Raw genomic sequence first — 13590 nt, 5'->3', positions numbered from 1 at the left:
AGAAAGCAGGAGGGAAGGCAGTCATGGAATTGAGGACAAGAAAGGCAGCAGAGCACATTTACATACTTCAGAAGACACACCCATTAGAGCAGGGAAATCAATGGTATTTCGGCAGTACAAACAAGAGATGGAACAAGATCATAAAAGGTCCTTGTAGCATTGGCATTCTTATAGCACTGGTATAATCTAAGTTGTTGAAAATTCTCTCAGGAATCATGTTCATATCAATAGATTTTATGGTTTCACACACAAATCAAGGGAGAAGCATTTCACCAAGAATCCAAATAACTTGTTAATTGGATTTATAGTTTTATTTTGTGGAGGGAGAGATCAGAGTGAGGAAACTCCCTTTAATAAGGCAAATCATCTGTATTCTGATGGAAGTGGGTATCTTCAACATAAAGAAAATCCAACTCACTTCCAGTTGATCAATGATGGACAGAAATAACTACACCCAGAGAAGGAACACTGGGAGGCGAATGTAAATTGTTAGCACTACTGTCTGTCTACCCAGGTTACTTATACCTTAGGAATCTAATACTTAACGTGCAACAAGAAAATGGTATTTACACACATATATTGTATCTAGGTTATACTAGGTTATACTGTAACACATGTAAAATGTATGGGATTGCCTGTCATCAAGGGGAGGGAGTAAAGGGAGAGAGGGGAAAACCTGGAAAAATGAATACAAGGGATAACGTTATAAAAAATTACTCATGCATATATACTGTCAAAAAATTTATAATTATTAAAAATAATAATAAGGCATTAAATCATCACTGATTTATCAAGTACCCAAATAATTCTTGGATAGATTTTGACTAAAGTCAAATAAGTATTAAAATCGAAACAAACATGTTGCTGGCTTTAAGAATCCTTATTAAGATAATTGAAATCAGGCAGGGTCTCACCTGTTTCAGTAGCTAGTTCCACTTCAGCCTCTGAATCTCCTCCTCCAGGGACCTGGATACATACTCTGTTGTGGTCAGTGCTAGTCTCTTGACTGCTGATTTTTTTTTCACCATCTTGACCATCCCTCTCAAATATCTCATTTAAAGGATGTCCATAAATCAAATACCACAGAAACATATGGACCATCCGTAATCGAGGCATTTTAGGGAGAAATCCCAAGGAACGTCCAAGTCCTGGAACTGGGAAATAAAAAGAATACAACTCAATTCCTCCTAAATCTAGATCTAGCCTGGAAAGGATTTTAAAGATCATCTAATTGAAGACTTTAATCTCATATGGAGACAGAGTCCTGGGAGGTGCTGGGTTGGGATTTATGTACCTAAGGTTACACAGCTCCTAAGAGGCAGAAATAGGATGGTAATCTCAATCTCTTGACTCCTAGCTCACTGTTCTTTCTGCCTGTGTATAATATTAATTATTTGTAACTCTTTCCCGCTATGATATTGCAAATAATGCAATATGCAAGCCAGATGCAGTTCACGAAGATTATGCAAAGCCTTGAAATTGTCACTGGCACTGAAACCTGATAATTTGCATTATTTTATAATATTTATTTTCTTATCAAAGCCAGCTTTTCTTTCATGTACACCAAGAGTAGATGACATTTGAGCAAGTAGTGGGCACAGTCAGGAGGTCAGAAAGAGACAAGATTAATACTGAAGTCATTTCACTTCAGTCCCTGAAAGCAGGACTGCTACCACCTTCCAGAAGAATGCCGAGGCATCCCTTCTTTGGCTGGAGTGCACACAGGCACACACGCCTCCATGCACTTCTCCCTCCCTTGCTGAGCTGAATATGCTAATGAGATGGGCCCTTGAAATAAAAAAGTCATTTGTTAAGGGTTCTTAGTAAGTGAAAGTAAGAATAATGATCCTCATTTAGATTTGTTTAATATTTCAAAGTTTTCAAATCAATCGCCTCATCCAGCTGCCCTTTGAAGCGGCACTTACTATCCTGGGCCAGTGAAGAAAAATAAGTTCTAAGAGCCAAGTGTCCAAGGGTCACGGGAGCTAGTAAATCTCAGGGTTGGGCCTAGACGTTCAATTCACTGCTCAGATGAATAATGAGTGATGTATCAAAATGATCAAGAAATAAGCCCCAAATGGTGAACTGAAGACATTTTTACCTACAACAGGGTTATAATTTTTGAGCTGTGTTATGCCCATTTTCTCATCAGTTTTTTTCATTCGCCCAGTGCTCTCAGATTTAGAAGTTGCTGTGTGAGATTCTCCTGATCCACCAACTTCCTCTTTTCCTTGATTCTCTTCCTCTAACTCTTCCTGGGGAGCTGGGGTCGGGGGTGGTTTAACCCTGAAGTCAGAGCAAAGACACAAAACGTTGAGAATGTCAAAGCTCCTAAAAAAGACAAGATCTTGAAAGAAACCCCTCATACCAGAGAAGGAAACTTACATGTTCTCTAGGCTAGTGCTCTCTGAACTTTTAAAATCTGCTAACTGTATTTCAACATAATTAGTTCCCTTTATAATGTAAGGTATTTCTATTTTATGCATTTACAAACAAGATTCTGAGAAAATGTTCACAAGCTTCCCCAGAGTGACCCAAAGAAGGTGAAGAACCCTTGCTTGAGGCAAACATAGATGCTTATTCAAGGATTGATGTCTTCTGGCTTTTGAAGAAAATCAAGTATGAAACATAAACTGAACAGTTCTGCTCATAACGTAAAAAGTTGTAAACTATATGTTTATGTGAAAGTGAGTCAGCTTCCTATAACAAAATATTTGTAGCTAAAAGATTAAGAAAGGCATTCTTACTCCCTAATAACACCTTCCCCCCCCCCCCCAAGGGTTCCATTTTCTACAGAATCTTGGAAACTGATCAGTGCTAGAACCAGGGCATCAAAGCAAAACTCAAAACCAAAAATGACAAGTTAATGCACTGATCTGGTCTTATAAAGTCCGAATCAAACTTTGCTTTGATGCTTTCTTTCTTTATTAGACAGTAAGCTTCAAGAAGGCAGAGAGCTTTTCTTATATAAACATTGCACCTTTTCAGGGCCTATCATCAGATGTATTGTACACAGTAAGTACTTAATAAATATTGCATAACAATATAAATAGACAAAGTCCCAGTGTTGCCTAGGGAGGGGAAAAAAAGAAAACATCATTAAAAGCACTTTGTTGGTGTCCCCAACTTGCCTGTTTGCTGTGCTTGAATTGGAGATCCGGAAACGAACCTGTTCAATGGCACTTTTCATAAGAGGGTCATTTGTGTTCACAGAAGGGTGGACCACAAACTCCACCTATGGAAAACAATCACAGTATCCAAAAACAGGTGAGAGGAAGGCAGAGAAGGGAAGAAGAGGAAAAAAAGAAGAGAAAGTAGAGAAAAAGGCAGACACAGGAGAAAGAGGAGGAGGAAAATATAACTTACTCTCCAATTTTTGCTTATTAACTAAGTACAATGTTGTATTTTTAAATAATACTCAAGATTTATTTGCAAAGATAGCTCTTTAAGATAAATGTATCAAGAGGGAGGGGAAAATTTGGAAAAGTGAATACAAGGGATAATGTTGTAAAAAAAAAAAAGTACCCATGCATATGTACTTCAAAAAAAATTTATAATTATAAAATTAATAAAAAAAGATAAATATATCAAGATGCCAACTATTTTAACATAATTTCAGTTTATAGTTACCCTAACCAGAAAATTTAAAAAATCATGAAAGCTTTACATTTGTTTTAAGACAAGTGATTATTCTGCTAGAAGAATTTAAAACATGTATAGGAACAAAAGCATCAAGTTTATAACAGTGCAGAGTTATGTGCATTTTAATCCTATTCAGTTTTCCCAGGATAATAAATGGATTGTACTTTTCCAGCCTGGAATAAAAATTTCTGAAATGATGTCTAAAACTATCATGAAGATATATTAAAGACTAATTACATTTACTTTCATTAGTAAGCGAGAGGAATGGCTTCCTTGATCTATGCTGGTTTTTTGTTGTTTTTTTTTTTAAATCTACACTGTATTCATACTCTCTCCTCCTACGCCTATTTTCATTTTTGATGGATGCATGATATATGACTATTTGTTGTACTTTTAATTTATTTAATTCCACTTAAAATTTAATTATATTTGTAATTACTAATCAGCTAATGAGTATGGCACTAAACTTGAGTGACCTGCTTTATGATTTGGAGAAACTTAAATTCATTATTTATAAAACATGGTCACCTCAGACTTCAATTGCTCTGTGGAGATATTTGCTATATATATTTTATCTATGCAAAAAATGGAATGGAAATAAAAGTACTGTTGCCAATGAAATGATCTTGAGGTCTTACTTCCACAGGTCTTACTTTAATGCTATCATTTTATCAGTGTGGATTCTTGGCATATTGTGGCTCATACCACCTTTATGAGTTATTATGGCCGTTGGAATACAGGTATCCAGTCTTACATTTAGAGTTTGCCTGAAGCTTCCAGAACCTGGGATCTCCTGCCAAGGCCTTAAGAGAATCCAGGAACCCCTCTGTGCCACGATGGCACATTAGTGCTGAATTTTGTTGGTGTACTCAAAAGAAAGCTATATTCTACTCTAATCCTTCCTGTTTGGGTTTAGAGAGCCACAAGACTTCTTGAGTGGAAATCTTTCTCAAGGTTAGTAACTCTTGGTATTAGAAGAACTGGATTCAGTTCCTAGCTCTGGCACTTACATGTGTGGGTGATCTTGGGTAAGTCATTTCACATCCTTGTCTTCCCTTCTGTAGCAGAACGACAGGAACACTACACTTTATCTCAAATCACTCTTGGGGCTCAAGCAAAAGAACGGACATAAAACATTTTTTCCAGCTATCATATTACTACCATCACAAAGAACTGATCTTGTAAGCACACAGAATTGTCTCGTCTGCTTTAAAAGAAAAAGTGATGCCAAAATTATGGTAAGAAAGAAATTGAAAATCAGGAGATTCAAAACAACTGTCCCTTCAGTGCCATTTTCTTTGGTCTTGGTGCAGTGTTGACACTACTTATATACTTATACCCCAAAATATGTATGACTTATAATATGTGCAAAAAGGCTAAATTATAGTTACTACCATAACTTTAAATTTTTTTCAAACAGATGAGCTACAAAAGCAAAAAAGATGTATTATTCCTTACTGAAAAATCCCAGTACTATATCCAATTGAGCTGCTTCCATTATTTTCTTTTGGACAACTTCTTGCAGACCTCCCTGAATTTTTTTTTTTTTAATGTTCAGTCTAAAATTCTACCCTCTAAATGTTATTTAATTTTTCCAAGAAATGCCCTGCTGAGCTGCAATAAGCATCTCTTTTCTTCGTCCCCTCAGGGCTAACAAAGAGTTTATTTAGTTACCAAAGAAACAGCTTGGCATAGGAGAAAAAATACAGAAAATCTATATTTGTTTTTTGTTCTTGCTACTTAGGACCTACAGGACATGGGGTAAGTCACTTCACTCAACTGATCTGTTTTCTTCACCTGTAAAATAATGTTACTTCTTACTACAGGGATAATGTAAACTCAAAGGAGATCACGAAAATTACTCTAAATCATCCAGTACCCTATAAACATCAGCTGTTATGCACTTTGTAAACCACAAAGCATTGCACACCTGTAAGGAATGTTTGTTTTTACTAGTCTCCTTTGTGCACCACTTTAGGATATAAGCAAATCACTTACCCATGCCTTGTTTGGTTTCCTCTTTAAAAAGGGAACAATTTCTATGATAGTCTTGCAGAAAGAGTTTAAATATGGCAGTGGGAAGGAAGAGGACAGAAGAAATGAAAAGGAGTGTGGGAAACAATAAAAAAGTAATAAAGAAAGCTGGAATATGGCATAGGAAAGGAAGGGGAGGTGAAACAGAATAAGAAAAAGAAAGGGGAAAAGAGTAGAGGGGAGATGAGATGAGAGAGGACAAGAGGGAGAGAAGAGAACCGAAGAGGAAAGAGGGAGGATCTTTTTATTCTGTGAGGGTAAGAGGGTCTTTAAGATTACCTTCTTTTTAATGCCATCTTGGATAACTGTGGTTCTATATAACCGCAAAAGTCCTTCCTCAGATAGCTTTCGAACTAAGCGGATGATGGACTTCTTACAACATTTAGTGGATACTCCTTCTTGTTTTTCCTGGTCCATGATCATCTTCTGAAGCCTGGATGATCACAAAAAAGAATTTTCAGTCTGTTATTTTCAATGTATCTCACGACTTACGTGAGTGGCCAAAAGAAACTAAGACAGACTCAGGCTCAGCTTTTAAACTGCAACCTAGTCACTTTTTTGGGGGGCTGGGAAGGACTGTGTTTGGGGTAATAGAGAGCAGTCTGGCTTGTCTCAGACAAATAAGGTCAGCCTTACTCTGCATCTCTTTTATTTGGGGATGCTATGTGGATGAAGGGGAGAATTAATGTCAACATTCAAGTGGCTCTGAATAATTCTGAGGTGTTATGATAGTCCATTACTACTCTACTACAACAAAAGCAGATGCTCTTACGTGAACAGGCTCTCGATTAATCGGAGATTGCCCACAGCCTCTATGATCAAGTTTCGCCGTTTGAGAACCCGGTATGTTTCATGAGGTTTCTCCTGGGCTGTCGCCTTGGTGTTCTTCCCTTTTTTCTGGACAGAGCTATTTTCCTAAGACAACATCAAATGTAAAACTAGGTTAACATTCAGAAAAGCTCGGAACTGGAATAAACCATTTACTGGAGCATTTATCCCTTTGGATTATTTTTGTCCATGGTTAAATGTTTTCCATTGCTAAGATTCTGCCAGCAGAGGCACCTGAAGGGCTTCAAGAACACGAGGCTCATAACGGAAAGCAGTCACGACTACTGGGAATCTTTCTCCTCCCGTGTCTAATTCTTCCTTCCTCCCTGACCCCCTCCCCGCCAGCGAGAGGCAACGTGCTGGGCCTCGAGTCAGGAGGCTGGGCCCAAACCCTGCGTCTAACCCTTAGTAGCCTGTGATCATGATATCCTAGACTGTTCCTGCAAAGTCGTTATGAGGAGAGCAGTCTGTAAACCTTAAGGCATTTCAGAAACCTGACTTACTGTTACTGGCCAGAATCTTCTATGCCTTCATTTAAATTCGGTTCTTCCATTAGTGAACACTCTGTATAAAGTCAGATGTGCTGCGTTCTTACTAAGGTAGGCGAAGGACTGAAGAACAACTACCAATTATTGCCTAAAATAGAAACATGCAGCTACAGTTTCCCTAATCTCCCTATTTTTGTCAAGGGCACCACAAATTTGAAGCCAACATTGACTCCTCCCTGTTCCTTGCTCTACTCCCTGTAGCCAATGAATGGCTAAAATCATGCTGACTGCCTCCACATTTCTCACGTCGGTGTCCTTTCCATTCACATCAAAAACACTCTATTCTCGGCCCCCTTGCTTCTAACTTGACCTAATGAAACAGCGCCTATTTGGTCTCCTCGCCCCAAGTCTCCCGCACTGTGGTCAGAGGGATACTTCTGAGGTAGCACACGTCTACTTATCTCACTCCCTTGGATCAGAAAGTCCTTGCGATCACTGCTTCTAGAACAAAACACAAACTTGTAGTTGTCACTTAAAGGCCCACAGGGCTTCAGCCTTCCTTTCTGGCCACGCCCCTCCAGGCCCCCGCTGACAGCAGGACGGAGGCTCCTCAGGAGAGGGTGACTTCCCCTCTGCCTTACCGGGCACTCCTTCTGGGAAGGCAGAGAAGCACTTTCCCTGAAACTGACAGTGTTGAAAGAGTCGCCAGGGACATTTCGAGGTTAAGCGACCTTTCCAGGGTCACCCCACCAGGACATATCGACAGTGAGAAATTAGCCCCGGCCTCCCTGACTCTCTGGGGACAGCACTAGCCACTATACCATGCTGCCCTAGCTTGTACATAACAGACGCTTCGTAAATGCTTGGCGGATTGGTTTAAGTCAAGCTGCTCCTTTTCTCACTTTCTTCTTCTTTATCTCCTTATACTTTTATCCTGGTTTAAAAGATAGAAGTTGCAAAAGACCTCAGAAGTCTAATTTAAACCTGTCCCTTAACAGTTAAGGAAAATGGGATCAAAAATGCTGAGCGACTTGACTAAAGTCACAGAACGATTAAGTAGAGCCCGGTGAGACGTGAACCCGGGTCCTTCACCTCCATACTGTGCCTCCACTTTCCCCGTCTGTAATGTGTTTCTCAAGTGGAACGGAGCTTCTTGCAGGAAAATTCTGATTTTGTGTCTTTGCAGCTGGCCCCGGGCTCGCCGCCCCCCGGTAGCGTGGGGCTTCCTGCTTGCCCCTCTAGTCCGGACAGCGCGCCAGGGCCTTTCACTCACCACACACTGTACCACACTGTCTCAAAACAAACATGCCTGGCCCCACACAACAGTGCAGCTCATAACATTTCCATTATAATTCCTCATTTGGGGAATTTTTCCACTTAAAGCAGAGAAAGTCAAAAGTTATTTTTCAGAGCCTGAAGAAAGGCAGAAGTGTCTGCATTAGGCAATCGGGTTTCATCTTAGCTTGGTTATTAGTTACCCGTTGTTCTTTAAATCTCGGTGAATCACAGCCCTTTAGCACACTGAAGCAGGGAGATCAAAGAGCAATGAAGTTATGGAAAGTACAAGATGTTTACATAGTTCTTTGCCTCACATTAAAGCACAAATATCAGGGAAACGTTATTTAAGTAAATATTGTAGAATTACACAGTAAGCTCCCTGATGGCAGGTTCTCTAGCACTCAGCAAAGTGCCCGGTACATAGAAGATGCTTAATAAACGCTGGCTGACTCCCAGCTGACTCACTTATGGAAGTTTTCTATGGGCATAATCTTTCTTAAAATACACAGATGCACTTATGTTATGCCTTTGCAGAAAAAATTTCTTGAGTGACTCCTTACTTCAACCTTCCCTCCAGCCCCTCCCCAGGATTCAGAAGTTGCCACAATTTGGCATCACTTCCCCTTTTCAGTTCTATTCTGTTATTACTTAATAGCACACTCTATTAGCAATACTCTACAGCACGCACGGACTACCCTCTATTACTCCAACATTACCTGGGCCCTCACATCTCCATGCATGACTTCAACCATACTATTTCCTAGGCTTCATATTCCCTTCAAGTCTCTCTTGTTGAATCCTTAAATATAAAGACCAAATCAAATTCCACCTCTTCATAAATGTGGAAGGTTTCCCTGATTCCTCTGAGCAGGGATAACATTTGCCTTCTGACTTCACATAACACTTTTTTGGTAAGTCTCTAGTGAACTTCTCATGCAATATTGTGCGTTAGAGGTAAGCGTTTTCTTACGTCTCAATCGCCTTCTCCATAAAGATACAACTGTTTCATCTATATTCTGTATCTCCTGTGTCCCAAACACAGCAGAAGAGGTGATGTGGCAGACAGAGCACAGGACTTGACATCAGGAAGATATGGGTCAAATCACACCTCTCATATTCACTAGACATTTGAGCACAGAGAGGCAAGCCACTGAAACTCTACATCTCAGTTTCCTCATCTCAAAAATGAGAAGCCTCTCAGAGACCTTCTAGCTCTATATCTATTAGATTTATCTAAGCAGATACTGTGCTCTAACTTGTGAAAAAATTCTTTAGGAGGAAAAAGCTGGTAAATCCCACAACCAACAAACCAGCTGATAGGGGAGTCTGTACCCAAAGGCAACCCAACAATCCACAGCAACAAGTACTGGTTAAGCACCTATTATGTATGTACAAAGCATTGTGTCAGGGGCTAAAGATAAGAGAAAGAAAACAATATTCAGTCTCTGCCCTTATGGAGATTTCAAACTGGACACAAAAGGAGCACAGATGTAAGGAGTTGAGAAAATCTTCAGGAAAAAGGCAAGATCCAGGTATAAGATGCTATTCCATATTTACAATTTTATAACCTCATCCAAGTAGGTGAAATGTACTAAGGGACAAATATAAACACAGGTGGATGAAAAGGGGAACATCTTTTTCACCACCTTTCTTCCATGAACTTTAACACCACGATACAAGGCTTATTTGTGAAAGAAGATTATGTATCACGTATGTCGAAGGCCCAATAAACCAGAGGCACTAAGTCAGACCTCACCTTCGGGTTTTCAAGTTTGACCTCTTCAATCACTGCCACGTCACCATCTTCGTCAGTGGAGTGGGTACCAAATGACACATTAGCCTCAGAGCCTTTGGAGCTTTCTAGAATGTTGTCAACAAAGGCTCCTGAGGCTTCATCCATCTCATCAGTGGTTCCTAAGGAAGATGATGACTTCTTCTTTGTTGAATGCTGGTTTAGGAACCTCCATCCAGCTACAAAAAAGAAAAAAGGCCAAGAGCGGCTATCTAAGTTAGTCAGTAAACAATAGTGACTAAAACATGCCAGGGACTATGCACTGAAGTGACAAAGAAACAACACATACACAGCCATGGACAAAAAAGCTATGTACCAAATAAAAGGGAGATAATCCACAAAGAGAAGAAACTACGATAAAGAAAAGTTTAAAAAGACTTTCTGTAAAGAATGGGATTTGGCTGAAACTTGAAGGCAGCCGGGAAGTCAGGAGGATGACCATTCCTAACACAAGAGACAGCTAGTGGAAAGACCCATAGTTGGGAGACTAAGAGCTGGAGGGGAAGTCTGAAGGAATTAGACTAGGCACTGAAAAAACAAAACTATCACTCTTTGCAGATGATATTGATGGTGTACAGAAAAGAATCCTAGAAAATCAACTAAAAAACTATTTGAAATAATGAACAACTTTAGCTGAATTACAGAATGTAAAATAAACTGACATAAAACTATCAGTCTTTCTATAAGCTACCAACAAAGGTCAGCAAATAGAGATTAAAAAGAGAAATTTCATTTAAAATAACTGTAAACAATATAAAATATTTGGGCATCTACTTGCCACGACAAACTAAAGAACCATCTGAGTGCAATCATAAAACACTTTTCATATAACTAAAGTCAAATCTAAACAACTAAAAAATATCAATTGTTCATGGGTAGGTCAAGCTAACAAAAGAAAAATGACAATTCTATCTAAATTAATTTATTATTTAATGCCATACTAATCAAACTACCAAAATTATTTTATAGAACTAGAAAAAATTATAACAAAAAATTTTCATCTGGAAGAATACCTCATGGCTTTTAAAACTGGAATGAAAGTTGTAGAATACCATTCCCTTATAATATTTAAAAATTATACAAAGACCAGAATAAATATTTCAGAGAGCAGTAAGATAATGTGAAATAAGAGTCAGAGGACCTATAATGTGTTTCAGTCTACACATTCCATTGCTAGGATTTTAACTTTAAAATAAAAAAAAAAAAAAAAAAAAAGGAACTTAATTTACAAAAATCTTTAACGATTGGAAGCAGCCTTTGTGTTTAGAATTTGGTGGATAGATAAATAAAATGTGTATTGGAACAATAGAAAACTATAGTGCCATTAAAAAAGGGATGAATACCAGGTATGCAGGAAATTGAGAAAGACAAATACACGGTGATATGGAGTAAGATCAGGAGAGACAGATATGTGAAGGAAAAGAAAAGGAAGGCAAGGTCAAAGGCATAAGAACTGTAGATGCACCTGAAAGGGAACACAGAACAAATGCTTGTTTGTGTTTGTTTTTGACTTGGTTCTTTCTACTTTGTTAAAGGTTGAAGCTTTTATGTAAGATTTTGCTGCCTTTTTTTTTTTTTTTGTCATATTTATTTCATATGTTGTCCTATCCCTTTTCATCTTCATCTTCCTATATTGTTGGACTTCCTTAAGTTTCAGATAAAATTCTACCTTTTTCATAAAGTCTTTACTGTCTCCTCTCAATGCTGGTGCATCTTCCTTGAGATTATCTCCATTTTGCACATAATTGTCTGCATGTTACCTCCCCTTCAAGCTCCTTGAAGACAAGGACTGTTTGTGCTTTTCTTTATGTCCTTTGTATTTAGTACAGTGTCAGAGACATAACAGATGCTTAATAAATGCTCAACCTCTAAATAAAATAGTTGTGAACATTTTTGTGTGGCTAAGTTCTACTTTCCCTTCCTATGACATTTTTAGCTTAAATCCTAGCAGCAAATGTCTGGGCTAAAAAGCATATCTTGGAGGCAAAGGGATGGACTGGTTGACTTGTGCAAGGTTCTTTTGTCTTATGATGTTGCTCTAATGATGATGATGATGATGGTGATTGAGGATGAGAATTTATTATGCAATAATGACTATAATTGTGCTAAGCTTCTTTCAAAGACCAGGTTTATGTTTCTAGGTATGGAAATCCCCTCCATAATGAATTCAGGCAGGTCTCTTGTAATCTGTGGTCTTCAAGGAAGTGTGGGGTACTGAAAGGGGTCACTGAAAGGACTCCACTATCCTGGAGTCAGGATATGAATTTTGGCTTCCTGGACAAAAAAAAAAAGCATACCTCCATTCCCTCTGCCTCTCAGAGCAGCTTAAATTTATAAAATGCTTTAGTCATTGAAATGCTTTTACCTATTAGCATTTGACTTTTATAACAATTTTGTGAGTTAGCACAAATACCATCACCCCCATTTTGTGTGTAACAAAAAAGCAAATTCATAGAGATATTTGTGCTATTCTATTTTTAATAGCTAAGTATCAGAAGCAGCCTATATGTCAACTATTGGAGAATGGCTGAATAAAATATGGTGCATTGGTGCAACAGAAAATTGTAGTGTTATAAAAAAAAAAAAAAAAAGAATAACTACCAGAAATACAGAAAATTTATTAGCTATCCTGCTCATGAAATGGGACAGCTTGAAGCATCAGCACTGGAATCAGCAAAAGCTGTGTTCAAATCTAGCATCAGACACTACCTGTGGTTGTGTGACTCCGAGCAAATGACTTCACCTCTATTTGTCTCAGCTTTCTCATATGTAAAATGGGGATAATGATAGCATTTACAACCTACATGTCAGGATTGTTGTGAGGATCAAATGAGATAACAATTATAAAGCACTTAGCATAGTACTTCGCACATAAGAAGCACTATAGAAATATTAGATATTATTATTATTATTATTATTATTATTGTGAGAATTAAGATTCCAAGTTAGAAAGCCATGTGTTAGAGTAGAAAGTGCTAGATTTTAAGTGAGAGGAACAAGGTTTGAGAACAGGTTCTCCAGTTTCCTGGTCACTTCACTCTGATCAAGGCACTTCTGCTTATATGAGAGGGCCACATAAAGTCTCTCGCAATATATATACGTATTTATATGATGCAGGTAGTAGGCCCTTCCCTTCTAAATAAATAATGGAATTCATGGCCAGCATTTCCTCAAGACACCCTGCTTAGCTACCCTTTTAGGGACTTGTGCTTACACTTTGTTGGGGTTGAATGCTTGGGACTAAATTTTGATCCTGATCCCATTTCACCATGGGATGCTCTTCCTCTTCTTTTGCTGCTGCTGGTGTTCTCTTCTTCGCTATCGGATTCAGTGTGGAAGGTATCTTCTCCTTCAGGTACCAGAGACTCTTCAGGCACTGGAGCCAAGTTAACCATGGTGAGGTGCTCACTTCGTGCCTTTTCCCTCTCATACTGCCGACTTAAATCACTTTCTTCTGCAAAAACATGGGAAATATATTTTGTTGTCCGCTGTCGACCTTCATCTTCCATGAAACCCTGAAGAGATCAG

At 38.6% G+C, this 13590-nt stretch overlaps 1 protein-coding gene across 2 annotated transcripts in view; it reads right to left on the bottom strand.

The window, feature by feature from the left end:
* GTF3C1 (general transcription factor IIIC subunit 1) overlaps positions 1 to 13590 on the bottom strand; it is a 130465-nt gene that overhangs the window by 51220 nt on the left and 65655 nt on the right. For both annotated transcript variants that reach the window (XM_074282772.1, XM_074282773.1), the window contains exons 9-15: positions 13277 to 13577; positions 10027 to 10241; positions 6449 to 6591; positions 5956 to 6109; positions 3132 to 3235; positions 2102 to 2286; positions 915 to 1154 (exon numbers count right to left, since the gene is read on the bottom strand). In XM_074282772.1, the coding sequence (XP_074138873.1) occupies positions 915 to 1154; positions 2102 to 2286; positions 3132 to 3235; positions 5956 to 6109; positions 6449 to 6591; positions 10027 to 10241; positions 13277 to 13577 (1342 nt within the window). The remainder of the gene's footprint in view (positions 1 to 914; positions 1155 to 2101; positions 2287 to 3131; positions 3236 to 5955; positions 6110 to 6448; positions 6592 to 10026; positions 10242 to 13276; positions 13578 to 13590) is intronic.

Source organism: Sminthopsis crassicaudata, chromosome 1 (assembly GCF_048593235.1).
Source record: "Sminthopsis crassicaudata isolate SCR6 chromosome 1, ASM4859323v1, whole genome shotgun sequence".
In the NCBI taxonomy this organism is placed as follows: Eukaryota; Metazoa; Chordata; class Mammalia; order Dasyuromorphia; family Dasyuridae; genus Sminthopsis; species Sminthopsis crassicaudata.
Note: the sequence above shows the minus strand (reverse complement) of the source record. Positions and strands in the feature narration are given on the sequence as shown.